We start from the raw sequence: 27,032 nt of genomic DNA on the forward strand, positions 1-27,032 counted from the left end.
CGTATTTTAAAATGAGATTTTGAGGATGTATGGACAAACGGGTCAATTAGTGAACCTTTAGCTAAGTGTAGAAAATCTGATTTGGAGAACAATGTAAATCACAAACTAGTAAAACTATTGATCCAGTAGATGGAATCATGGAAAAAAAAAAGGGAGGAACTAGGTAAGTTTTCCAACGTTATTGTACACATAACATTTATTTCAATGAACTGCCTGAGCCACGAACCTTAGATAAATTATTTTGTCCATGAAATTTTAGAAGAAGACTCAATATGACATGATAAGGTTATGTACGAAATTTGGTGACTATTAGGTTATGATAACGGGCTAAACCAAGTGTAGGTGTAAAATAACTAAAGTGCCCCTATAATTACGCACCACTAGTTTATGACGAAAGTGACCTCTAAATGACATGAAATTTGATGAGGAGCCTTATATCATGGTGTATAGGGATTACACAAAGTTACAAGACCATTGGAATATGTTGAAGAATTAAACCAAGATTTGGGGGTAAATGACCAAAAGACCCTTTTGGAGTATGAATTAAGATTTAAAATACATAACTATCTGACAAGACACCTTATAAGGAATCAAAGATTTTATGAACACAAAGTGATAGGCTTATGAAAGTTTTATGCATGCAAATAAATGCTATGACTCATACGGATTCGGGTATACTTGTTAAGAATTTTTACTTAGTTGTACTAGAAGACTTAACAAAGAACTCTTAGAATAAGGACCCGAGTTATTCCAAGATTAAAACACTTTCGAGGACGAAAGTTTATTTTAGAGGGATATAATGTAATAGCCCAAAAATAAATAAATAAATAAATAAATAAACAAATAAAAATAATTATAAAAAAAATAGTTAAAATAATAAAATAATAAAGAAATAAATAATTAATTAAAAGAAGAAAAACATTTGGTAACCGATCCCTCCTCCTTCCTTCAATCTCTCACCACTCCTTCCCTAAAAATAAATCTGGCAACAAATCACGAATCTCTTTTCTGTAAAAACAACTGCAGATTTACCCAGAATTCTTCCTTCCTACAAAAACAAATAGAAAAAGAAAACAAAAGGTTTAAGCAGACTAGCTCCACCCGAGGAGATATGTCATTTGAAGAGGTTGACTCAGATTTCAAAGGACGGAATCGAACTTTCATTAAAGATATATTTGTGACAACGACTTAAGCTAGCCAGGTAAGTGACCTTACTATCGGCATGGTTATACTTGATGTTGACACGTGCCCTGTGGTTCTGTACGTGTCATATATATTGATATGTGTGAATTGTCTGTGGATCGATATACTTTCTATATGTTATGTTATGTTATAATATGTGGTTTGTATGATAATAATTATGGTACGATGTGCTCAAGGATATGTTTAAGATAGGGTACGAGAAAGATGCACAAAACGAAATGTAACGATAGGAGTAAGATACGTTCATGAAACGTTAGAGTTAGGTTACATACCGGAGTGCTATGGATAGGAGAGATTGATGAAAGAATACGGTTAGGTTATGGGTAGAAAGGGATAGGTTTGTGATAGATTGATAGAACGATAGCGTTAGGGTACGTTCTTGTGACGATATGACTAAGGTACGTCACGTAATGATATGTCTGTGATAGGTATAAGAACGTTAAGGCTATGGTAAGTTAGAGAACGATATGACTATGAAGTGTTTACGTTATGACTTGGTTATGATATGATACATTGTATGCTAGATTATTGTGCTTAAGTACGAAATCATGTGAACGTGAATGTATGTTATTTATGCTGCTTAGTTGATGTGATATGAATGCATGTGACGATGTGTGGCCCTTATACGATTATGGCTTGTTGTATGAGTATTGAAATGTGATTGAATGAATTGTATGACATGAAATACGGTAAATTGCATGGTACATAACCCCGCTAGGAATATGTATGATATGTAACGAAATGAGAATGAGAATGACATGTAAGCATGAAAACGTGACACGGGGTTATGTTCATTAAATGATGACTGTAGAACTAGTGGGACCTCATGCATATTGTGTGATCATGCATTTGGGGGGATACCCCTATCCCATCACGAGGGTACGGACGCGTACATCCAAATGGCAGGACAACGATCGTTATGCCCTGCATAGCGCTGCCGTGACGGTTTTAGTTTTAACGGGTCCCGGTGGGCCCCCAGAGCATGCCCACCGGCTAGGGACAGTGGCCCAGCGGTGTGCGAACTAGCTGGTGAGCTTATACTCGCACGTATGGGCTGCGTGTAGAGTATATGGTACACGTCCACGATTACCTGTTAGGATTATACCGTAGGGAAAATGAAACAAAACGAAAAAGAAACGAAACGAAATGAAACGAAACGAAAGATAGGTCCCATCATTTCATTGCATGTGATTGTTGCATTTAACCAATAGTGGGGTCACTTACTGAGTATTTCTTTAAATACTCAGGCCATGTGCTACTACATTTTTCAGGTTAAGGCAAGGCATTCCTGTACAGCTGACGACGGCATCGCAACTCGAGATCATGGCACATGCATAGGATAGTGGTATTTATTTTCTTAGACTTAGGATAGAATAGGATGTTTTAAACTTAAACGCTTATTTATTTTATTTCGGGTCTTTTGTTGTGTCGTTTTAAAGATGTTTTCGAAACACGTAAGTCCATGGCTGTGTTTTTAAGTTAAAGGTTATGTTTTATGGAATTTAAATGAAGTCTTCCGCATTCAATGTTTATGGTATGTATACAGTAGCGACCTTAAATTAAGTAGAAAATTTCGGGTCGTTACAAGTACAAGAAAGACAAGTTGAAGGAAGATGGAGAGAAAGAAATAACCATGTAAATATTATGCAACCTAGAATGATAGAAAGAGTACATGAAGATAGAGATAGGAGAGTAAACTCAAAATCCCACCCTTTTGTGGAACGGCAGATTCTGAGGCATACTTGCAATGGGAAAGAAAGATAGAGCATGTGTTTGATTGCAACACCTATAGTGAAAATAAGAAGATGAGACTTGCTATTGCCGAATTTACCAATCATGCCGGTGATTGGTACCAACACCTCAAATCCGAGAGAAGAAAAGAGGAGGATCCCTCCAATAGAGACTTGGGAAGAACTTAAAGAAGTCATGAGAAAAAAGTATGTTCCAAAACATTATGAAAGAACTTGAAAACTAAATTGCAAGGTTTGAGGCAAGGAACAAAAAGTGTGGCGGAATATTATCAAGAGATGGAGACTATGATGGAAAGAGCAAATGTTAGAGAAGAAGAAGAAGATACCATGTCTAGATTCCTTGGAGGTTTGAATCGAGAAATTGCTCATCTTGTTGACAGAAATCCACTACCATATCTGGAAGACATGCATCATTATGCTCTCAAAATTGAAAACCAATTGAAGGAAGAAAAAGAGCATTAAAAAAGGTGCACATCACAAACTAACTCCTTTTCAAATTCTAAAACTTGGAACAAGGATAGTTTTGTGAATAGAAATGAATCGATGTCACTAAAAGAAAAGTTTGTGGCTGCTAAAAGAGTAGAGGCTGAGAGTTCCAATGGTAAAAAGAATGAAGTTTCAAAGACGGTAAAGGAGAAGTCTAGTTCTATTCAATGTTGGAAATGCAAAGGGTTTGGACACATGAGCAAAGAGTGTGTTAATAAAAAAGTTATGGTGATAAGGAATGGTATACTTGATTCAGATGATGAATGTGAGGATCATGATTCACAGCTTGTGGAAGAAATCGCAGCATGTGATGATGAGTATGTTGAAGAAGGTAATTCCATATCTTTGATCACAAGAATGGTACTCAATCTTCAAATCAAGGAAGAGAAATTTGAAGATCAAAGGGAAAACTTGTTCCACACAAGATGTTTGATCAAAGGAAACTCATGCAGCTTGGTGATTGATAGTGGAAGTTGCACAAATGTGGTAAGAAACTTCCTTTAAAAAGACTTCAACTTTCTGTCCATCCCCATCCAAAATCGTACCAACTTCAATGGTTCACAAACAATGAAGAAATTAAGGTGAACTCCCACGCTCTTATTTCTTTTACTCTTGGAAGATATAAAGATGAAGTTCTTTGTGATGTCGTACCAATGCATGCGGGGGACATCTTGTTTGGCCAACCTTGGCAATATGATAGAAAGGTAACATTTGATGGTTTGATGAACAAGTATACTTTTACTTTGTGTGGGAAGAAATTACTTTACTTCCGTTGTCTTCAATATGAAGTACATTGTGACCAATTGAAATTAGAGAAGAAAAGAAGAGGAAAAACCACAGTGGAGAGAATAAACTAAGGTAAAAGAAAGAGATAAGAGCGGGAAAAAAAAAAAGAGAAAAGTGAGGGGGCAAAGGATGAGTGAAAACCAAGAAAGAAAAAAGAAAGGTGAGAAAAAAAAGTGAGGAAAAAAAAAATATAGTAGTAGGGAAAAAAAACAATATTCAGTTCTTGTCGGAAAGAACAAAGAATTTGATTTGAGGACAAATCCTTTTAAAGAAAGGGGGATGATATGAATCCAACAACTGATCACTTCCATGTACCCGAACGGACAATTACAAGAAGCAATACAAAGAAGATTCAAGTATCAAATCAAGAAAATAATGGAGTGGCTGACATTGAAAAGTGACTAAAAGACTTGTCATTGGTAGTTGAATTACCAATTAAGACAATTTATGAATGCCTCGTTTTCTTTAATTTGTATTTAATAGCATTTATTAGTGATATGTAGTTGGTAGTTGAACTTTATTATGTTAGGGTTATCATTTAAAGGCATGTAATATTCAATGTTTGAAAATAGTTGAATACAAACAAAACTTTTGTGTTTTCTTCATACCTTTTTGGTGTTATTCTTTTTCAAACCTTGCTTTAGGTTTGATGTATAAACCAATTCATTGAATTAGTTTTGATCAAGCTAATTCTGGAGTGAATTGTCTTGGTATCTAAGAGTGACCATTATAGATTCCAAACTCAATATAAGAGTCATTCATCTTCTAACCAGTTCTTGGTTGGAATCAATTCGTTAAGTTAGCTTTCTCTGTGAATGTTTTGCAAGGATTCCAGAAGAACCTCTAGCTTTGCAAAAATCTAGCATTGTTGAAGCTTATCAACTACTAGGGTCGAGAAATGCATATAGAAGCAATCATGGAGGGACCTATAATTTCATTAAAAATATTTCATGGCCTTGAACTCTTCTATCCTGTCTAGACCAAAATTAGTTGTGTAGTACTTCACTACATACGATTCTCAAACACGCACATGGGCTCACTAGGTTGGCGTATACGTACCCTAGGCCTGCAATTTAGCTAGCGGACACTCACACTGCTGAAGCCATGAAGGGAAAGGAGCCAGCATAATATCATGGCATACATAGACATCGTAATGTACACATCAGTACTCATCATAACGAGCAAGTATTTTGATGCACATGACATACAAAAATGCATGAAGTCTCCATAGTTTTAAATCATAACATAAACATATGATGCAGGTCGTACATTCGTTCTTTCATAAACATTTTCATGAATACATACATGGCACAACAATTTTTTATATTTACAAGTAATTATGCTAATATGGTGTGCATAGCTAACATATATTGGTATCATGCATCGTAAATAATGGGAGTCAACCATATCCATAACAAAATCATAGCATAACTTATAATATAACATATAACATAAGTTCACGTCAAATAGTCACAAAGCTTCTTGAATCGCCGTCACTTTTGCCTCCCAACTTTTAGATAGAGACGTAAGAATTTTTCTTACATTTTCGAAAGTAGATATACTTTCCAAGATTTTTAAAAGCATTTAGAATATCAGTAAATCTAGTAAACATATCATCAATAGATTCATTTTCATACATTTTAAATAGTTCATAATTATGAACTAACATGCTAATTTTTGTTTCTTTAACTTGATTTGTCCCTCCTAAGTTATTTCAAGAGTTTTCCAAATTTTATAGGTCGAAGAACACGTATATACTCTATTCAATTCATCATTACTTATGGCACAAAGAACAATTTTTCGCTCATCAAATTCCCCTCCTATTTTAGGCGCCTCAATATTATTAACAATTTTTATCGGGATGTAAGGACCTTTACTAACATTTAACTACAATTGTTAATCAACTGATTGCAAATAAATTTTCATTCTACCTTTACAATAGGTATAATTTGTTCCATCAAATTAAGGGGTCTAGAGGTTGATTGTCCTTCACTAAAACCATTTTTAACACGTAGGTTTGACATAAGCTCGAACAACAAGGTTTATATAAAAAATCTATAAGAGCAACCTGCTCTATTACCAATTGTTGGATCTATAGCAACCCTAGAGTGGGGTGAATAGGGTTTTAATAATAAAAGTATTTAAGCAAGATTAATTTTTCTAATTATGAAACTTTTTATCAACAAGTAGAAGATGATAATTACTAAAACAAAATAGTTCAAGTCAAAACAATAATCAACTACAACATGCAATAAATCACAATAATAATTTTGAAATTAAATAAGAAAGAGTTAGAAAATATGACAGTTTTATAGTGGTTCGGTCAAACTCGACCTACTCCACCCCCTAAGCGCCTCTTCGAAATTTGAATAAAGAACTTTCTCGACTCTTTCCACAGATCAGAGCCCAACCACTACACCGCGCTTTTTACGAGTTCAAGAGCAAACTCAATCTTTTCCACGACTCAGAATCAAACCGATACAAGTATTTGAATTTGGTAAGAACACATCATAACTTTCTAAAAGACTAAATTTACAATTTGGAGCACACAATAAAAAAAATCAAAAGATGAATAAAAATAAAATTGGAAACTTGGGAAGAGCAACAATAGAGGCTTTAGAAAATTGAAGATTGAAGAAATATGGAAGTTGTGTGTTTGGAAATATGAGGAAGTTGATGAATTTAAATAGAGAAGAAAAGTGTAAAAAAGTAGGTATTAATATTAACCATTACATTGTGTTAAAACAGGTAGATATTAAAAATAAATAATAAAAAAAAATTTTAATTTATTTTTTAAATATAATAATATAATATAAAAAGAATAAAAATTAAGGTGAGTAACCTCATGACAAATTCAAAATTTATTATAAATATAATAATATAATAATAATAATAAAAAGTGATGCGAGAAATAGTTACATTCAAATTTTAAAATTTATTATAAATATAATAATATAATAGTAATAATACCAAAATTTTAAAATATAATAATATAATAATATAATAATATAATAGAGTAATAATATAAATTGATGGGAAAGTATTCAAATTTATAGATAAATAATTTTATTTAAAAATATAATAATTAGTAAATAATTTTATTTAGAAATATAATAATAAGAAAAACTTCACTGACACTTTGATTTGTCTATTATTTTGATAGGTAATTTCTTGGTTTTAGCTTTGATTTGAGTGATTGAGAAGTGGTTGAAATCGTTATTTTCATCTTATCCGTAGACAGTTTAAAATACTGAAAATAGTTAATAATTAAACGTACATTTATTATCATCAAAACAGGGATCAATTAATTAATTAATATGAGATTAAGGGCCAAAAAAGCAACATTTTCTGTATTCTCCATAATTGTATATACAAAAAAGTCGTCGATATAAATCTCTAGCCAACCTTTCTCTTTGTGTTGTCTCTCTTGTTCATCCTACTCATCTAGATCGAGTTTGTTGTTGTTTGGCTTGAAAATTTTAAGGATAGAAGGAGAGAGAAAAAAAAAAAATAGGGTGGATGATCCGCTCACTTTGTCGGAGACTATTTTAATTGCTTATCTTTTGGGATTTTAGGGTTCATAAAGTTGGGCAACTTGTTTGCTTGTTTCACTTCTTGTTCTCTCATGGTTTAGGGTTTAGGGAGTTTATTTATTAGTGTTTCTAAACCCTAAACCCAAAAGCTTACGAGAAAAAAGTTCATAGCCTTCAAAATGTGCAATTCTTGCACATTATGAACAAAGCACGAAGTAAAAGTAAGAGTAAGAAGACTTTGGAGAAATTCAGATCGAGATAGAAAATGAAATCAGACCAAAGAGAAATAACAAACGTCAACAAGTGTGTAAGTAGCAACTTGGATCAACTAATTTTATATTTTCTTACAAAATATGTAACGCCGTAATTTTATTGAAATCAAAGTTGCCACTACATACATGCATAACATATGCATAACATATATACTGTGCGCGAAAAAAATCATGTAAAATATCTCATAACGAGACTATGAACAAATGTTCATAAATATATTATTAAAATAAAGTGGCGAAATTTTTTTTAAATAAAACTAAGAAAATTGTGTTTTCCCGGATCTATGCTAAGGCTATGAAAGGAAAACAACATAAATGCAGCTACCCTAACTTTGATCCCATGGTCATCACTGTGAAATCGTCAGCCGTACAAGGGGTGGCTTACCTTTTCCTGAAAAATAAGAGTAACACGTGACTTGAATATTTTAAGAAATACCCAGTAAATGACTCCACTACTAGGGTCGGGAAATACATACATAAGCAATCATGGAGGAACCTATCATTTCATTAAAAATATTTCATGGTCTTGAACTCTTTTATCCAAGCCAAACCAAATTAGTTGTGTAATACTCCTCTACATACGATTCTCGAACACGCACATGGACTCACTAGGTTGGCGTATACGTACCCTTTGGGTCTGCACTTTAGCTAGCGCACACTCACGCTGCTGAAGCCATGGAGGGAAACATGCCAGCATAATATCATGGCATACATAGACATCGTAATATACACATTAGTACTCATCATAACGAGGAAGTATCTTGATGCACATGACATACAAAAATGCATGAGGTCTCCATAGCTTTAAATCATAACAAAAACATATGATGCAGGTTGTACATTCGTTCTTTCATAAATACATACATGGCACAACAATCTTTTATATGTACAAATAATCATGCTAACATGGTGTGCATAGCAAACATATATTGGTATCATGCATCGTAAATAATAGGAGTCACAACCATATCCATAACAAAATCATAGCATAACTTATAATATAACATAAGTTCACATCAAATAGTCACAGTGTATAACATGTGAAGGAGCCATAGAGAATGCGCCGTTCATGCTTCATACAATTCATCCAACCAACTCAAAAGTAAAACCTTTTAACTGGAACGGGGTAAAATAAAAACATCTAACTAAGCCGATTAAGCAATTGGAGCTGCTGGAAATCGAGCCTAGGCAAGTGGCGCTCGAGGCCGAGCTGTGCGGGTTGAGGTTGGGTATTGGTCAGGCGTACGGATGAGAGCATCAGGTAAGCTGGCATTGGGCCAACAACGAAACTAGGCCACGACGACTTGGTATGGGCCGGACGGGGGACTCAAGTTAAGGTGCGGGTCGCTTGGTCAGTTTGGGTCACAGGTCATCGCATCAGTCGAACCGCAGGTTTGTTCGGGTCGCAGATTATCGGATCAAGGTCGGGTCGCCAGGTCAGTCTAGGTTGTGGGTTTGTGTCTGGGCTGGGCTGCAGCAGGCGGGATTGGGTTGGACTGGCTAAATGGATTATTGGGCTGCAGCAGAGCAAGGTTGGGCTTGGTAGCGAAGCTAGTTTGGACTAGTAGGTAATTTCCAAACCTACGAGGATTAGGTCTGCGACCTCATCGAAGAAGCGTGGACTGAACTTATCTTTCTGTCCAAACGGGGTGTACATGGTCCGGGTTGGGGGATTTTTTTGACCCAACCCTCTATTTTCGGGTTGGGTCCGGATTAGGTTGTCAATTTTTTTTTCTTAAGTTTTATTTATCCACAATTTATAATTATTCGGATACGACATTCGATAAAATATTTTAAAAGTTCTCAAACAAACACAAAATAATTTATAATTATTAACAAAAAAAAAATAAAAAAAAATAAATTCAATAAAAAAGAACGAGCGAAAATTGTAACATATTAACATAATTCAATATTGTCATCAAACTAAAGACAACTAAATACCGATATTTCTTGAGAATTGGTTAAAGTAACAAAAATACAGCAGTAGATCATGAAATTAAATAAACAATAAAAAAATTAATTTAAAGGTATAATATATAATTATATATACGTATATATAATTTATGAATAGTACATATAGAATTCATGAATAGTACATATGGATTATAATTAATAAATCTTTGTATTATATAATAAACAATATATTTTAAAATAATATAAAATGTATTAATAGTTTTTATATATTAATAGTTATAGGTTAGTTATAGTTTATTTTAATATGTTTTAAAAAATAGGAAATATTAAGGTATTTTAAAATATATATATATATATATATATATATATATATATATAAAATTAAAGACAGAGAAATTAAATAACAAAATAATATAAACAAAATAAAGAAATTAAAAATAACAAAAACGGAAACATACATTCGCCTGGCGTCGAACTCGGGTGTAAATATTCTTGGAATAACCTCAGTGCCACTCTGGCAAACCCATTAACATGAAACAATTTTCCTAATAATTTTATATATTTTATTTGGCTCGGGTCAACCCGAGTGTTTTGCCCATGAACCCAAAACCGAACCAATTCAGTACGGGTTCAGAAAAATGAACCCAACCCTACCCGAAATGCTAATCCAACCCAACCCAACCCTTATAGTTCGGGTTGGGTTGGTCCGGGTTGCCAGGTTGCCGGGTTGAATGTACACCCCTAGTCCAAACCTCGGCCTTTCATTCGAGCCACTTTTTAAGATACCTTGTTGCCCACCAAGTTCCAAATTTTAATGCCTCACGCGGGCGGCAACTCTTCTGTCTACTTTGAGTCGTGTGCATTCTTGTCCCTTATCTTTTAGGTGGCCTCTTGATAATTTAGACTAATCCTAGTCACAATAATTCTCATTCATCTACCTAATTCCAGCACACTAGGGACTTGCGTTGCCCCAGAACCTCACCATATCAATGGTTACTTACTTTTTTTTTGATCTCATGTACCATTGTGTCCATGTATCCACTGTATACATGGCCTTACCAAGTAGAAAGTGTGTCAACTTGGTTAGTTTGTTGACAATTACCCATATCACTATATACATGGTCTTTAGCCTTTATGAAAACTCAGGTCTCTACTGTTTCCTCATTTTTACATTTCTCCTCTACTAGCTTAAGCATTTTTTCACATCCATATTTTTCCATCTGCTCACACAACTAACTATCATATCCATTATTTATTGCAGTGAACCATGTTAAATCATAAACAATCAACGGTTAGAGATGCAACCACATCGAAATTCCCCACTTCGATCCGTTGCAAAGAGCTTGATGAAAATGTCGATCCATCTACGATGGCAACACATTAAAATATTTGAACTCTGTACTTACCATTTAAACCAAATCTCTCCATCTCTCTACAAGTTCATCTGTTTTTTAATATCTTCCCCTATTTTCTTATGTTTTTCTTCTTCATTAATTTCTTTAAATTCCTTTCAAATTCTCATCTTCTACAACCCCTTTCAATTTCTTCCCTATTCTCCACAATTTCTTATTTACAACAAACATAACCAACTAGATTTTGAAATAAATAAAAAAAAAAAAAAATACAACCACGTGAACTGTCACCCTCTAAAATTTACTTACAACTTATAATCTCTAAATTACTTTCGAGTGTCTTAGTTTTAGCTCTTACTATTATTTTTTTAATACTATGTTCACATTTTTACAAGTGATAGCTGTCGATTTGTCAAATAATAATTTTTAAAAAGTATGAACGACTAGTTATTTTGTAAAAACCAATATAAAATAAATTTGAAAACTATCAACCAATGGAATAATAAATATATCAACCATTTTGGTAGTAAATATATTAAATTCATGTTAAATATTTAAGATTTGGGATAATAAATATTTGTCCCTGGTTAATAAAAAATTAAATGTCTTTTAATAATATTAAATTTAAATTTTCAAATTCATCCAACTAAACTTTGAGATAATTTGTTTTTTTTTTTTATAAAAAAATAGTTCCGAAGCTGACCCGGATTTCTTTCTTTTTTCTTTTTGGTCAAGTTTTTGCTGTTTAATTCGTTGAAATATAAATTCCGTTTAAATGAAAAAAAAAATTAACTACCTCAGGATTACCCAAATTAGCTATGAGACCTACGCGCTAACCAACTGCGCCACCACCCAAACTGTTGATAAATTATTTTAAGTTATTTATAAACGTATATTGGTAATATATTAACGACGGTGGATTTATAATGACAAATATTTGAAAACAAACGAATATTTAAATTAATGAATAAACTTGATTTAAATTAATAAAATTATTAGTTTATAATACTTTAGGAGTATAAATATATTTTTGCTCTTATTAGTCTTACTTGGATTAGTATAGCTATTTTATTTTTATATTCCGGTATAATGAAAAATGTTAATTCAAAATAAATAAATTTTTTAAATATAATTGTTATGTCAAGTATCTAATTGATTTGAATATTTAATTTGTATTTAATTATTTATTCAATTTTTAAAAAATTAAGGAATAGGTACTTTAAGCTTAAACCAATATGAAATAAATTTGATGACTAGAATAATAAATATAACAACAATTGATAGTAAATATATTTACTACATGAGTATAAATATTAAATATATAAGATTTAAATATTTGAGATAATAAATATTTGTATTTTGAATATAGAAGATGGTTAAAAAAAATTAAATGTCTTTTTAACTTTAAATTTTCAAATGCATCAAATTAAACTTTGAGATAATTTGTTTTTTTTTTTTTTTTCTTTTTAAGTAAAGCTGACCCGGTCAGTCTCTGCCCGGATTTCTTTCAAATTCCGGTTAGTTAAGAAGAAAAGAAAAAAAGAATGTTTCATTGGGGTGAGAGAGGCTCGAACTCTCGACCTCAGGATCACTCAATTTAGCTATGAGACCTACGCGCTAGCCAACTGCGCCACCACCCCAATTGTTGACCAAGTCAATTTAGTTTAAATTTATTTAATAAAAAAGTACTAATAGAATTTTAATGATTGATTATTAATGACAAATATTTGAAAAAAAAATGAATATTGTTACAATTAATACAACTTCTAATTTTTATCAATAATAAATTATTAATACAATTATTAATTAATGAATAATAAATTAATACAATTATTAATTTATCATTTTTATCAATACTACTTCTAAACTTTAGGAGCATAAATATATTTTTCTATTTTTATTTATATTTCTTTTTTTTTACAGTACAATAAAAAATGTTAATTAAAAAAAATAAAAATTATTAATATCATTGTTATATAATAATTAATATCATATTAATTAAAAAAATTAGTTATTCAATTTTTAAAATATTGCAAGTCCTCCACACACCGTAATTTATCTTAATTATGATTTTTTTTATAAAAAAAAAAAAAAGTCAAAAATATTTGTGAATTTTAAAAAATGTCTAATAAATAAATTATTTTAGGTTATTTTATCTTACAAAATTTTAAGTTATTATTTTATCAAAATTATGGAGTTTATACATTGTTTCAATGGATTAAAATTAGTAGGATATGAGGCAGATTAATTCTTAATTTTAGTTGCAAGATTAAGAACAAACTAAAAGAAATAATGGATAATCAGAAGAGAGAATATAAGAGAGGAATAGAATTTTCGATTAGAATTGTTGAAGTATAATATGTTTGTCCATACAAGCTTGTTTACAAAACAAAACAAATGTAACTAAGCAAGCCTTTCTGGAATAATACCCTTCCTTCCATACTAACGCCGCATACATGCGTTTATTTATTAGCCTACTACTCCAAATCTTGGTTTCTTCATTCTTCTGTGCTCATTTGGATTGCCCTCTCCGCCTAATTCCAACAATTTTGCCAAATTCATAACCAATTTTCAAGAAATAAAGTAAACTAATCCTTGAAAAGGAAAGGGTGAAGTAGTAGTACCTGCAGAATGTGGTGGAAGCAGTCGCGTAAAACATAGTATTCCCAGGTGACCTTCCTGTAGGCTTCTTGTAAACTGCAAACAAGTCAAAAACCTCATGTTCTTTAGACGATTATCCAAAATTCGAAGAATTAATGCCTAAATTAAGGTAAGAAACACTTGTTTGTCATTACGGTTCAGCGTTGTTATCAGTGCACAAATCTTGCATCTCAGCACAAGCAGTTGACAATCGCTTACCACCAACCCTGTCAACACACACACACACACACACCACCGTCCATTCGTTACGCGCTGTTTTCATAACAATCTTCCGAATAAATTGTGTCGCCAAAATCACATTTCAATGTAACAGAAAGAACAATGATTATTATTAAGACCTTTAGAGAAAGAAAACAGTCACTAGAACCTCTTATTCATGATTCTACCACAGCAACAATTACGTTAGGGCAAAGGAGATTTTGAAACTTCCAATTGTTACTGGCGATTCGATTCTCATAAACACTAAAAGTAAAATTGAGTGGAGCGCGTTACCCAGCGGCCTTGGTCTTGAGCGATTCCATGAGGTTACTCACAGTATCAAATTCCACAGTCTCTCTTGCACTAGAAAATATAAAGTTGAAAAGATTTGAGAAAAAAACAGAATTAGGCAGCGATAAAATGCAAAGCGTTTAAGGAGGCGAATAATTACAGAAGTTTTTCAACTCTATCGAGTTTAGGTTCGGCGTCACCGCAGAATGTAGCCAAGGAATTTCGATTCTCGTGAAGATTCATCTGGTTATTGAAGTTATCGTCAAGAAATCCCTGGCAGAAACACCGAAACTCATAAACTTGGAACTCAAGAACGGCCAAAGAAATAGGAATCAGAACAGAGATTGAAACATTGAAGAAGATCTCACTTGTTCGCGCAAAGCCTGGATGAACTTCCGGATCATATGTCTCTGAGGATGATCCGAAGCGGTTGAAGAACCGGAAGCAGGTGCGGGTGCAGGTGCGGATGAGGAAGTCGATGCAGACATTGTGAGAAGTTCTTTGGATTGTTCTTGAGTTTTCGCTTTCTCAAAATCAGAAGACTCGGTTGCTGAGACTTGGGGAGGGGAACCTGTATTTATAGTGAAAAAAATGAAGTTTAGAAAATAGATTTTAAAATTGAAAAAGAAATAAAAAAGAAAAAAGAAAAAAAGAGGAAGTTAGAGAGAATTAAATCTGTTACATTATTGTTGAAGTCGTTATAAAGTCGCTACGAAGCAATAGAGGAGTCAAGGTTAATACATAGTGGAAGAGAAGCAAAAGAATCCGTTATTATATTTACATTATGGTGTAAATAAATATTATTTCATTATATTTTTCTACAACCATTTTCTTATTTATTTAAAAAAATTTCAATAATACACCTAAATTTAATATATATATATATATATATAATATCTTTAAACTTTTAAAAAAAATAAAAATACCTTATATTATTTTATATTTTATTTTTAAAATATTCTTAAAAAACATGGAGCGCTTACAAAAACTCAGTAACTAGCCCATTTGTGTGCCAGCCAACTCCACGTTGTTACCTTCTTCTCTCATCTGACCAAGCCTGATAATATTACTCTTCAAACTTGGGGGTGAGTAGACATTCGTCGTCGTTCTTGCTCTAGAACGAGATGGATCCTTTGCCTTGGATCAGTACAATTGATTCCTTGCCAAACTTCAAATTTCCAATGAGCTTCTCATCATGCTCCTTAAAATTTGCTCGTTCTCAAATTTTGTTGGTTGCTTGCTTCGTTGTCTAAGTACCACATGTTGGTCTCCAGTCAGTCTTCTTCTTTGAGAGAAGGTTCACCATAATCTTTTTTTCTTTGAACATCAATAGGTTGGATATCTTCTTGGCCAACATCACACCAAACATTTGATTTGAGTTTAGATGTATTGATGGTATACCATAAGATGTGTACATAATTTTAAATATAAATTTTTATTCCACACGATATTTAGATAAGAATGTTTTTGAACTCCAACCTCCGAACATGGATGTATATATACATGAATACAACATCTGCAGGAGTAAAGCGTCCGAGCACGAGCATGTTAACCATGTCGACAAGACAACCTCAAGAAAGGAACCTCAAGGCTTTGGGACGGATACATTTAAAATTTTTACATCTTGATACGGCTTGCAAATATCCTACCCCTAACATCAAAACCACCTCAAATCTATTTCACGGTATTGATATTCTTAACCATGACGCAATCAACCTAGTTTCTCTCGAGGCTATGTCTGAAGCATTCTATCGGAGGCATCGAGCCCCTCCCACAAGGCTTACTCATTGAATCCTCACTAACCTAGCCCCTTTTGAAGATCACAACGACGTTGCAGGAGCTCTTTTTAGGCGTAGTCTTCTCTAGTCCTCTCTTGCCTTTACCTAATGTGGTTAAAGTATTTAAAAATATTTAAGTGATCCGACTCTTAAGGGATTAGAAAATGCAATCATATGCAATCATGGTTCATGGTGGAACCTACTTTTTGTAAATATTCGTTGGACTCTACTTTCTTTTATGAGTAGGGTTGAATACGTAGTACTTATTTATACATGGTTAATGCATGCACATGAACATATTAGGCAAAACTCTTATTACCTCTTAGGTCTGACGATGGGCTAGTGCACATTCACACTACTAGAAACAAAAGGAAAAAAAGGAGTGTAGATCATATCAAGGGGTATGCGTCTGTACAAAACATACTGGAAAAGTTTATTGTGCTCGTGATATACATTATGTATGAGGTCCCACATTTTCAAATTATGATACATAGGTATAATGCACATCATACTTGTACACGACATAACCTTCCTCTGAGAAATGCATACTTGTACATGACATATCATTAATTCTTATCATACATAGTTCATCAAGTGTCTTATAGGGCAAAACATGAACATGATATCATAGTATATACGGATTGACATACTAGAAGAACATTACAGGAAGTTCATAAACACCACATCATACAAGTAATAACATGCAAATAAGTTATAATGTACATGTTATTCATGCAACAAACAATTCATCCAACCTAGTCTGAAGGCGTTTCAATAGTAAGATCACTTATCTCATTGGCCTAACCTGAAGTCACTAAATATCATTAGTCGACATTAGTTTGATTATGCTTGTAGAAGTCCAACTTCACCTATGGAGTTCCCCGACATCATAATTAGGACATCTCTCAGGAATTAAATCACTTAACTCTCTTATTCGATCCAAAGTCAACTCTGAATATTTTAAATTGGCTAAATAGTAACCATACTGGCCTCAAGCGCTCATGAATACATCAAAAAATTCTTCAAAATGATAGGTAGGGGTAAAATATTCCAAATCAAGCCTAATAAGTCGTCTAAGCCGAGGGAAAATTGTCGAGCCGAGCCGTACGCTAGCTACAAATGGAGGGAGTGCGCACATGTTGACATTTGGGTTGCGTTAGAAGTTCGATTCAAGCATAGGTCGATAAAGGGCTAGTGTCTTCATGTGGGCTGTTGAAGCTGAGATCTGGAGTTTTATTTGGTTCTCGAACCTAGGGTCTAGACCGGAGGCTCTTGACCTAATAACTTCTTCAACTTGCCTTTTTTCTTTTTTCTTTTTTTGTTATTTCGATCGCTTCTCGAACTCCTTTTAATAATTGGTTCGTGATAGGATTTCTTAGAACACAGAGACCAAATCGATTTTCGGGACCAAATTTCTAAACTGCCTGAAGTATAAATTGCAATGTGAGCTGACTCAATATAGTAAAATTAGGTTGAAAAAAAGATTCTTTAAAACAAGGAGATTTGAAAACATAAAACATAAAACATACCAAATATATATATTTATAATATCCAAAATAGAGTTTAAGTTTAAATACATATAAAGGGGAACAAAATACAAAATAAAATCAGGATAAAATGACATAAAACTAGCGGAGGCTTTTGAACCTAGGTTTGACTTTCTATAGCATCTACTCTAGATTCACGTCTGTCGCTACTTGAAAAAAAACATGTAAAACTAAATTGAGTATAACCCAGTAAGTATTTATAGCCCTTGATTGTGTCCATGACTGATGCTAAGATATTATACTCTAAACCTGACATGGTTTCTGTTCAAAGAACTTTAGCCTTAAGTTATGGATACTAGATTCATAAAGTTCCATTAGTCTGGTGCTTAGCCTTGATGTATACACTTGTATGATCCCTCGCCTTTGGACAGATTTAAGGAGAGGGAATTCCATCAAGCTGTCCACATCCACTCCATTCACAATGCATAACCCTAGTCCTACTCCTAAAATACTCATCTGAAAGACCTACTAGGTCACAAGGTTAGTTAATAATATGCCTGAGTAGATACCCATGTTCAAGATTGCGAATCAGGATTCGAAATCCAAAATTGGCCCATGGTTGCCTCGACATTTCTGTGTCCCCCATGACATAGTCTATATTTTGACATCATGTAAATTAGGGCATGCTGCAAAGAATTTGAGCAAGACATCCCATCCAAAGTATGGAAAACATATGATCAGAATAGATGTATCGTGTATTAGGAAATTTAAGGCAAGTTAGGGCATAAGGTAGATCTGAGTAGAGTAGTGCCTAGTAGTCTGAGGGTCATAATGGGCTTGGGTTGTACATTTTTAGAAACCAACCTACTTAGCTTAACTCTTAACCCTAGAGCATGATCATAGATTCATAAGTACTCGGTTCTAGTTCTAAGTCATTTGGGGTTTATTTAAACGAGGAAACATCATAGGTACATAGTAAAGGCATTTTGGTCATTTACCATTATCATTGGTTTTGCCCTAAATAAACATGCTCTAATGTCTATTTAAATTACTAAGTTGTAGGGCTTATTAGGTAGTTCTCGAGTTAACCATCAATTTTAGGTCTTTTAAGTTTGGTTCTTGGTGTTCTAGGTCAATTCCAAGTGATCCCAATAAGTATATTCAATGTAGTTATTTACTTATTTGGGTGTGCTCAGGGGCTCAATCAAGTCCTTCCTAAGGTCAATTTTCCTCAAATTTTCTTCGGTATTTCCTTAGTGAGCAAGCTTTCAAGAACCATTAGTATTGTTACAAGAGCTAGCCATGGTAAATTTGAGAAAAACTATGGTTGAGTCAATTGAAGCATGACATATTGCTTTTATTGAACCAGCCACGTCATCATCTTCTTGATCTAATCCGAAGAAGTTGTGGTCAATGCTTACCTCCCAAATCTAAACTTTGATTTTTTTTACAAAACTTACGGTCGCATCAACTTTGGAGGTGTATGAATTGGTCAAGAACTGAATTAGCCAAATTTCAACCATAAATGTTATCAGAAATAATAATAATAATAATAAATCATCCAATTCAATCACGATTGTTCCTTGAGAAAGTCACCAAAGACGATAACTAATTTAAGTTGGAGAGAACGTGACAAACCATACTATGAAAAGGGTAGGTTGTGACCCTCATGTCGAGACAAGCAAAACAACGACCCTCAATAGGCGCCCATCCAGCTTATTCAGTTCACATTTTTAGGGAAAGATTCAAACACAGGTGAGACAAACTATCATAAATTTAAGCATAGTCATTTAAATTTTTAGGGCATTAAAAATCAACCTTTTAACTTATAAACATATTGGTAAATAATATGAAAAAAAAAAAAAAAAAAAAGACTAAATTGAATTAAAACTGAATAATTGAAGAAGTTCTTTGAGTTGTTTGCTTCCTGTACTTTGGGTAAAAGCCTCATCGTGTTATTGAAGATCAACTCCAAAGTCTGCTATCGATCTCCCATTTCCATTGTACTTGCAAATACAACCTTCAAATCTCGGACGAACTTCTTACAGACTCTCAACTTCAGGTAATTCCTTCATACTCTGCCTTCTCTAAACTACGAAACCCTAAATCTTTTCACATTACGATTTCACAAAGAGTGTATAAGGTTTGTACTACAAATCTGGTTTCGATTGAAGCATTAACATTCTTATGTTTTTCCACTATACTCGGTCATAATTGGTAGATTTTTCTGCACTTAATTCTTTGTGGAATTTCGCGTAGCCATAAAACTTGTCGAATGAACGGTTCTGTGCGTATGTTTAATATTTGATGAAATTGCTAGTCTGAAGCTGCTGTTTTCGCGTTGTTCATCTTCGTTTAATCTGCACATTGCTACTCTGAAGCCGCTGTTTTCGCGTTGTTCATCTTCGTTTAATCTGCACATTGCTACTCTGAAGCTCTGCTGTTTTCGCATTGTTCATCTTCGTTTAATCTGCACATTGCTACTCTGAAGCTCTGCTGTTTTCGCATTGTTCATCTTTGTTTAATCTGCACATTGCTACTCTGAAGCTGCTGTTTTCGCGTTGTTCATCTTCGTTTAATCTGCAGGAGTTGGAGAAATGCCTAAAGTGAAGACCAGCAAGATCAAATACCCAAATGGATGGGAATTGATTGAGCCAACCCTACGAGAGCTCGATTCTAAAATGAGAGAAGGTTTGGTCAATATAGCTTTACAATTGCTGGTGCCTTAAACGACGAAGCTTAGCTGTGGATTGATTATATTGTTTATTCTCAAGTTCCTTTTCTTTCTTTTGTGATGTTTTTAGGGTTAATTTTGTGTTGTTTTGCAGCTGAAATTGATCCGCAGGATGGGAAGCGGAAGTGTGAAGCATTGTGGCCTATTTTCAAGATTTCACATCAAAGGAGCCGATACATTTTTGACCTTTTCCACAAAAGGAGTGAAATTTCCAGGGAGCTCTATGAGTTCTGCTTAGAACAAGGCTATGCAGATGCCAACCTCATTGCTAAATGGAAAAAGGTATTCATTCATACCCAAACCACTTCATCATAAATATAGTTTCAGTCCAACAAATTTATTTTTCCCCTTATGGATTCCAAGTGAACAAGACTTAAACAAGACAATTTCCCCGAGTTTTCTTTATCAATCCCCTGCTTAACTATGGGGATTATCCTTAATTTGATTGAATGTGTGTGTCTGTGATTGGAAGAGCCAAAAGATTCTTCCAATGCATCATTTTTGGGTCCAACGAAATTCATAGGTATAGGAAGAAACCCTAGCAAGTAGAGATTTTTTCTTTCGACCATCTTCCGATTGTTAATACCATATATAAGGACTGCTACCACAAATAGTACTACACCCTTGATCATGAAATATCTATTGTTTGTTGAACCCTGTGAATTGCTTGAAAGTAGGATACTCTAAATTTGGAAGTCTTGTTTTATAAAGTTCTTGATGGAAAAAATGTGAATGAAAGATCCACTAAATTGAATTGAGTCCATGAATTGAATCCATGAATCTAAGAAATAGTGAGAATTCTCAATTCAAAAATCCAGAATTTGAATTGATGGCCATTCATTAACTGACCATTCGCCTCACCTGTGTTTGAATCTTAAATGGGTGATATATGATATTTATGATAGTTCAGATTGGTATCTAAACAAACTCCTGTTGAAAATACAGCCAGGATATGAGCGTCTCTGTTGCCTCCGTTGCATACAGCCCCGGGACCATAACTTTGGCACGACGTGTGTCTGCCGAGTCCCGAAACACTTGAGAGAAGAGAAAGTGGTGGAGTGTGTGCATTGTGGTTGCAGGGGATGTGCCAGTGGGGATTGATCTTGTTTCACATTGCAAAAGCATGACTTTATTTAATATCATATTGGAAGCTCACTTGTATTGATCGATGATAATCAAATGTTTCCAATACTTTGTCTCTTGTCCAAGGCAGATGTGATCCTCCTTGGACCATGGATTTCGTAGTTTTTCTTTTTATTGACGATCTATGAAGATTTGAACTTGAAGAGGTAGTATTTACCAATTAGTGGTGGCATTTTCATTGTCGAGTGTGAATTGATAGAAAACATATTCTTAAACTCCTTGTTGGTTCTCGATGGACATGGCTTGGAGTTTCCTGCTCAAGTTTAAAGAAACTGTTGTCCTAGTTTGATTATACTCCTTGAATACTTGTTAAACATTTTAGATTTTTGAACTGCTTTTAATTAAAATAAATTAATATATATTGATGACTGACAAGGTTGGTTGCTTCTTTTGATCTGAAGGTGATTGTTATAAGTTGATCGGAAATTTTAAACTAATTCGTATTTTCTTTACACTATATGAAGAAATTATTTGAAGAGACGGCGTCAATATATCTTACAATTTTGTCCGAAATTATAGAAGTACTTGAAATTTTAAAATCTACATCTGACCGGTACAACCATATTGTGGCATTCTCATCGAATCCATATTGTGACATATTTGGACCGGTGGTTCATTTTGTAAGAAGAGATGACCCTTATGCTTAAAACAACCCATTCTTCAATACTCATACACGATTAGTAATTACGTGCATATCACTCCTTCAACAAAGTTGAAAAGGACTGTACTAATACAAGTAAAACACTCAGCTAAGTTAATCCATTTAAGTGAGAAAGACGCAGCACCCCAAACTTTGGATTTTTCTTCCAACTTGTAGTAATGATAGAACTCCAAAATTCCGTTAGGTTCCGACCAAATCCAAATAGCGCCAATAGATTTCACCAACTAAACAACACACAAAGTTGACAAAGTATTGGGAATAGGCAATTCAACGTTAGCGAAACCCAATCTAACTTCGCATCATCAAGCATATAATATTTCAGTGTTCAACTCTTTTATTACCAACAACTCAACAAGAACATGTAAGGTTAAGGTATCCTAAATTTTCGTATTATACGTTGCGAATATTTGAATGCTAAATCTAAACATAACTCAATAGATGTGACTTATTATTTTCGCTAAAGTCGAAGGTCCAATCTCTTACCCCACATTTGTTTAAAAAAATGGTTGACGAATTGAATCTTACCTCTAATGCGAAGATACTTGGGTTAAAAAAAATAATAATAATAAAAACCTCTCTTACTAGAATCTTATTGATTATGTCCTCTTTCTATCGAGGGAGAATTTTCTACTGAGCTCACTTAAGCCAATTGTCTGAGCAATGCTCACCTCTCAAGCCTACTACTCGTAGACATTGTCCGTTTTGGCCCGTTACGTATCGCCGTTAGCCTCACAGTTTTAAAATGTGTCTACTAGGAAGAGGTTTCCACACTCGTTCCTCTCTCCAACCAATGTGAGATCTCACAATCCTCCCCTCCTTGGGGCTAGCGTTCTCACTAGCACATCGCTTGGTGTCTGGCTTTGATACCATTTATAGCAGCCCAAACTCATTGCTAGCAAATATTGTCTACTTTCACCCGTTACGTATGGTTTCCACACCCTTATAAGGAATGCTTCACTCCCATTTCCAACCAATATGGGATTACAATAACATTAATATTTATATTAATATCTGTTGGGATAACAATTTGAAGAAACAGAGAACTCTTCAGAAAACAGCAGCAAGAAAACGAAGGGTTTGGTGACAGATTCCTTGCAAGGAGCTAAAAGAAAGGTGTTGATAAGAACAGGAATGAATTCAAAATGGGAAAAAGAAAAGGAAAAGGAAAAGGTGAGAGATCTTTGTTGCAAGTAAGCAAAGTAATGATAATAATAATAAGGGGACAGAAAGAGAAGCAGCCTTTTTGCAGCTCTGCTGTTACCCATCTCTCCAACTCAGTCTTAGTTCTTAAGGCTTTTCCCCATTATTCATTTCATACTCAGTGCAGGTAACAACAACACCTTACTCTCCACTCCAATACAACAAAACTTGAATCCCAAGCACCTGCAATTCTATTCCTAGGAAGAAACCCCCAAAAATCATTGCCACAAAACCAATACCACATTCCACTTCTTTGACCCAAAGCAAAACTAAACTCTCCATCACAATTTGGTAACTCTGTTTTCTCAAGTGTATATTTATAGATTTCCAAAAACAATCTGTAAATTCAGGTCTAATCAATGAGGCGTTTGAGTAAAGATAAGTGCATTTTGGTTCCAAATTTCACAACAAAAACAGCAGATTGCAGAATTAGGTCAAACTCATATCGATTGCGATGTCTGTTGAGAAGTAATAAGGTAAAGCAGAGGGTAGGGAAGGGAAGGGTAACATACCTTCCTTAAAAGCCTTGCGCCGCTTTGCGTATAGCCACCTAACAGAGAAAGAGAATCATCATCATCATCATCATCATCATTTGCGAGAGAGAAGGCATGACGACGCAGAAACAGAGCTGGGAGGCGCAACAATCGCAGATGCAGCAGAGAGTGAAGAAGGCGATTGGGAGTCCGGCGAGGGAGGATCAAGAGGAGGAGCTTTCGCGATCGGCGTTGGCTCTGTTCCGCGCGAAGGAAGAGGAGATCGAGAGGAAGAAGATGGAGATGAGGGAGAAGGTGGAGAATCGGCTTGGACGAGCAGAAGAAGCGACGAAGCGATTGGCGGAGATCCGCGAAGTAAGTGTGTGGGATTGTATCCAATTCCAATCAATCCATTGATTAGGGTTAGAATTGAAATTGATGAGAAGAAACTGGAATGAAATGAACACAGGAACTTGAAGGAATGACGGATCCGATGAGGAAGGAAGTTTCGTTGATCAGGAAGAAGATTGATTTGGTGAACAAAGAATTGAAGCCATTGGGAATCACCTGCCAAAAGAAGGTCCTAATTCCAAACTTCATCCTTTTTTTTTTTTTTTTTTTTATCAATTTTCTCAAAACATTTTCCCCTTTCTTCTTTCACACTACTTCATCGAGTGTGTTCGGGTATGGATAGGTTTTCACTCCGTTATATAACGTGGGATCTCACAATCCACCCCCATCTGGACTCAGTGTACGCGCTAGCACTTCATTCTCCTCTCTAACCGACGTGGGATCTCGCAATCCACCCCCCTTCTAGACCCAGCATCCGCGCTAGCACTCATTTCCCTCTCCAATCGATGTGGGATCTCACAATCCACCTTCCTTCAGGGCCCAGTGTCCTTGTTGGTACACCATCCCGTGTCTTACTCAGATACCATTTGTAACGGCTCAAGCCCACTCCTAACAAATTTGGGCTTTCCCTTTCGGACTACCCTCAAAGTTTTTAAAATGTATATGATAGGAACAGGTTTCCACACCCTAAAAAGAATGTTTTGTTCCCCCTCCATGTATCTGCCAGTAAGAGGTGTCCACACCCACAGAAAGAATGTTTTGTCCCTCTCTCCACGTGTCTACTACGAATAGGTTTCCACACCCTTCAAAAGAATGTTTTGTTCCCCACTGCATGTGTCTGCTAGGGACAGGTTTCCACGCTCTTAAAAAGAATGTTTCGTTCCGCTCTCCAACTTATGTTTCTCACAATATGTTATAATTCTCGTGACCACACCCATATCAAGTCTTAATTTTTAGGCTAAATTAATTAATTAATAAATAAAACTTATAAATGGTATATATTGTCTACCAGGAGAGAGAATACAAGGAAGTCCTAGAGCTATTGAACGAGAAGAACAAGGAGAAATCTCAATTGATAGCCAAACTAATGGAGGTCAATCTTTTTTTCTTTTCTTTTCTTTCCATTTATTTATTTCCCTTAAAATTATATATAATATTTGATGCTAAATTTGAATGATTTTGTCAGTTGGTGAATGAGAGCGAAAAATTGAGGATGAACAAGCTGGAGGAGCTCAGCAACAACATTGACATCCTTCATTAAGAAAACAATACTGATTTTCTAAGTTCCTAACCCTAAATAACCCTCCTTCTCATTATATATATATATATTTTTTTTTTCTTTTTTAATCTTTGGCGGGAAATGACGTTTGCTTCTGTTGTTAATAAGTTCCACGACCACGGCTACGGTTGCCAGTGTGATCCATGTTTCACAATGATTTTCTCTTTTAACGTACGTTGCGATTTCAAATCTTTACTAGGTTTGAATATAGGCCAATGTCTGCTGACTCCACTAGAAACCAACGTAAAGAAAGGACCACGCACTACAAGAAATAATGAATACGATAGCATACCAAAAGTAATTCCATACCGAAAGTAAAATGAAATAAATTTAAGACAAAAATTACTATAATATTGTTAGAAAGATGAGCAAGATATGAGACACCATTTCTATACTACACGTAGCCCCACCAATCACATTCTTTAAGAAATTGCTCACGGTAAGAACCAAACCATTGAAAAATATGAGAGCCTTACCAATAACACCAAACTCTCAAATCTACCGAACAACAGCAAGTTATACCAAACTCTCACGCCAAATCAAAACTTTGAGTTAAAAGTAACCAAAAAAAAAAAAAAAAAAAGAATAACTTTTGTACCACTTATGTAAGTCTTTCACTAGTATTACATTGCAAATCCGTTCCCCCTCCCCACAAAACAGAAAAAGAATTGCCCATATATTTGTATTCTTATCAAACTAATATAATATCATGTGAATGAAAAAATAACCTAAGCAAAAATCAAAAGGATGTATGTCAGCACGATACCTGATGTAGGAGTCTTCACATTCCTTGTACTACTCCTACCTTCTAGTACTGAGGAGTTTTTCCAGGTCTATCTACAAAAAGGTTCCAATGGACTAACCGAACTCTATGTCATAACTTTGAGAGAACTTTAAGCCGCATAGGGCTGTAAACAAACTCCTAAAACCATCACCTATGATATGAAGACAAACCAGTAGAATAAAAAAAATCATATGGTGTATTCTAGAAAATATGATTAACATGTAAAAATACTAATGATATGAATTTAACTACGGGCCCTTTGCATGTACCCAAAGGACCAATTACGAGAAGCAAGACTAAGAAGATACAAGACTTTTGAGCCCAAAAATCTTTCTAGCATTAGCATGTTAAATCAAGAAAATAATGAATAGACTGATATTGGAAAGTGATTAGAAGACTTTGACTTTGGTACTTGAACTAACAATTAAGACAATTTGTGTTTGGGTATTTTCTTCACTTTGTATTTTACAAGCTTTTATAGGTAGTTGTAATTTGGAGTTGGTAGTGAACTTCATTATATTTGGGTTATGTTGTTGGCCTATTTAAAGACATGTAATATTCATGCTTGCTTAATGATCATTTGTTGAATACAAACAAAACGGATCATTTGTTGAATACAAACAAAATCTTTGTGTTTTTTTTTTATACCTTTTGGTGTTATTTTTCAAATCTTGCTTTAGGTTTGATGTTTTAAA

At 34.3% G+C, this 27,032-nt stretch overlaps 3 protein-coding genes and 1 non-coding gene across 5 annotated transcripts; 2 read left to right on the top strand and 2 right to left on the bottom strand.

The window, feature by feature from the left end:
- Positions 1-12,850: 12,850 nt before the first annotated feature.
- On the bottom strand, positions 12,851-12,937 carry TRNAM-CAU (transfer RNA methionine (anticodon CAU)). The gene is given in 2 exon segments: positions 12,851-12,886; positions 12,900-12,937. It is a non-coding gene; the product is annotated as a tRNA-Met (tRNA).
- A 675-nt stretch (positions 12,938-13,612) lies between these two features.
- LOC111783140 (histidine-containing phosphotransfer protein 2) lies at positions 13,613-24,097 on the bottom strand. The gene is made up of 7 exons (XM_023664039.2): positions 23,963-24,097; positions 14,816-15,018; positions 14,608-14,720; positions 14,451-14,519; positions 14,093-14,164; positions 13,922-13,994; positions 13,613-13,831 (listed from the first exon to the last, which is right to left on the bottom strand). The coding sequence occupies exons 2-7, from the start codon at positions 14,933-14,935 to the stop codon at positions 13,796-13,798; spliced, it is 483 nt and encodes a 160-aa protein (XP_023519807.1). The 5' UTR covers positions 14,936-15,018; positions 23,963-24,097; the 3' UTR covers positions 13,613-13,795.
- LOC111783141 (protein BUD31 homolog 1) lies at positions 19,616-21,881 on the top strand. The gene is made up of 4 exons (XM_023664041.2): positions 19,616-19,774; positions 20,299-20,403; positions 20,541-20,728; positions 21,392-21,881. Exons 2-4 carry the CDS (start codon positions 20,310-20,312, stop codon positions 21,545-21,547), a joined length of 438 nt encoding a protein of 145 aa, XP_023519809.1. The 5' UTR covers positions 19,616-19,774; positions 20,299-20,309; the 3' UTR covers positions 21,548-21,881.
- Positions 24,059-25,744, top strand: LOC111783139 (uncharacterized). Of its 2 annotated transcripts, XM_023664038.2 has the most exons (4): positions 24,059-24,298; positions 24,393-24,503; positions 25,287-25,367; positions 25,461-25,744. In XM_023664038.2, the coding sequence occupies exons 1-4, from the start codon at positions 24,059-24,061 to the stop codon at positions 25,533-25,535; spliced, it is 507 nt and encodes a 168-aa protein (XP_023519806.2). In that variant the 3' UTR covers positions 25,536-25,744. The 2 variants fall into 2 exon arrangements, with proteins under 2 accessions (XP_023519806.2, XP_086976778.1); XM_087120652.1 differs by lacking the exons at positions 25,287-25,367; positions 25,461-25,744 and adding an exon at positions 24,618-24,901.
- The last annotated feature ends 1,288 nt before the right edge of the window (positions 25,745-27,032 follow it).

The sequence above is a fragment of the Cucurbita pepo genome, chromosome 20 (assembly GCF_057944985.1).
Source record: "Cucurbita pepo subsp. pepo isolate OVF chromosome 20, ASM5794498v1, whole genome shotgun sequence".
Taxonomy (NCBI): Eukaryota; Viridiplantae; Streptophyta; class Magnoliopsida; order Cucurbitales; family Cucurbitaceae; genus Cucurbita; species Cucurbita pepo.

Excerpts from the sequence above, each read along its gene's own strand:
- LOC111783140 (XM_023664039.2), bottom strand. The coding sequence starts at position 14,935 with ATGTCTGCATCGACTTCCTCATCCGCACCTGCACCCGCACCTGCTTCC. Across the intron at positions 14,520-14,607 it reads GATAGAGTTGAAAAACTTCT|TGCAAGAGAGACTGTGGAAT; the intron begins GTAATTATTCGC and ends TATATTTTCTAG. Across the intron at positions 13,995-14,092 it reads ACTGATAACAACGCTGAACC|TTTACAAGAAGCCTACAGGA; the intron begins GTAATGACAAAC and ends ACTTGTTTGCAG.
- LOC111783141 (XM_023664041.2), top strand. The coding sequence starts at position 20,310 with ATGCCTAAAGTGAAGACCAGCAAGATCAAATACCCAAATGGATGGGAA. Across the intron at positions 20,404-20,540 it reads CGATTCTAAAATGAGAGAAG|CTGAAATTGATCCGCAGGAT; the intron begins GTTTGGTCAATA and ends GTTGTTTTGCAG. Across the intron at positions 20,729-21,391 it reads TCATTGCTAAATGGAAAAAG|CCAGGATATGAGCGTCTCTG; the intron begins GTATTCATTCAT and ends TTGAAAATACAG.
- LOC111783139 (XM_023664038.2), top strand. The coding sequence starts at position 24,059 with ATGACGACGCAGAAACAGAGCTGGGAGGCGCAACAATCGCAGATGCAG. Across the intron at positions 24,299-24,392 it reads GATTGGCGGAGATCCGCGAA|GAACTTGAAGGAATGACGGA; the intron begins GTAAGTGTGTGG and ends AAATGAACACAG. Across the intron at positions 24,504-25,286 it reads GAATCACCTGCCAAAAGAAG|GAGAGAGAATACAAGGAAGT; the intron begins GTCCTAATTCCA and ends ATTGTCTACCAG.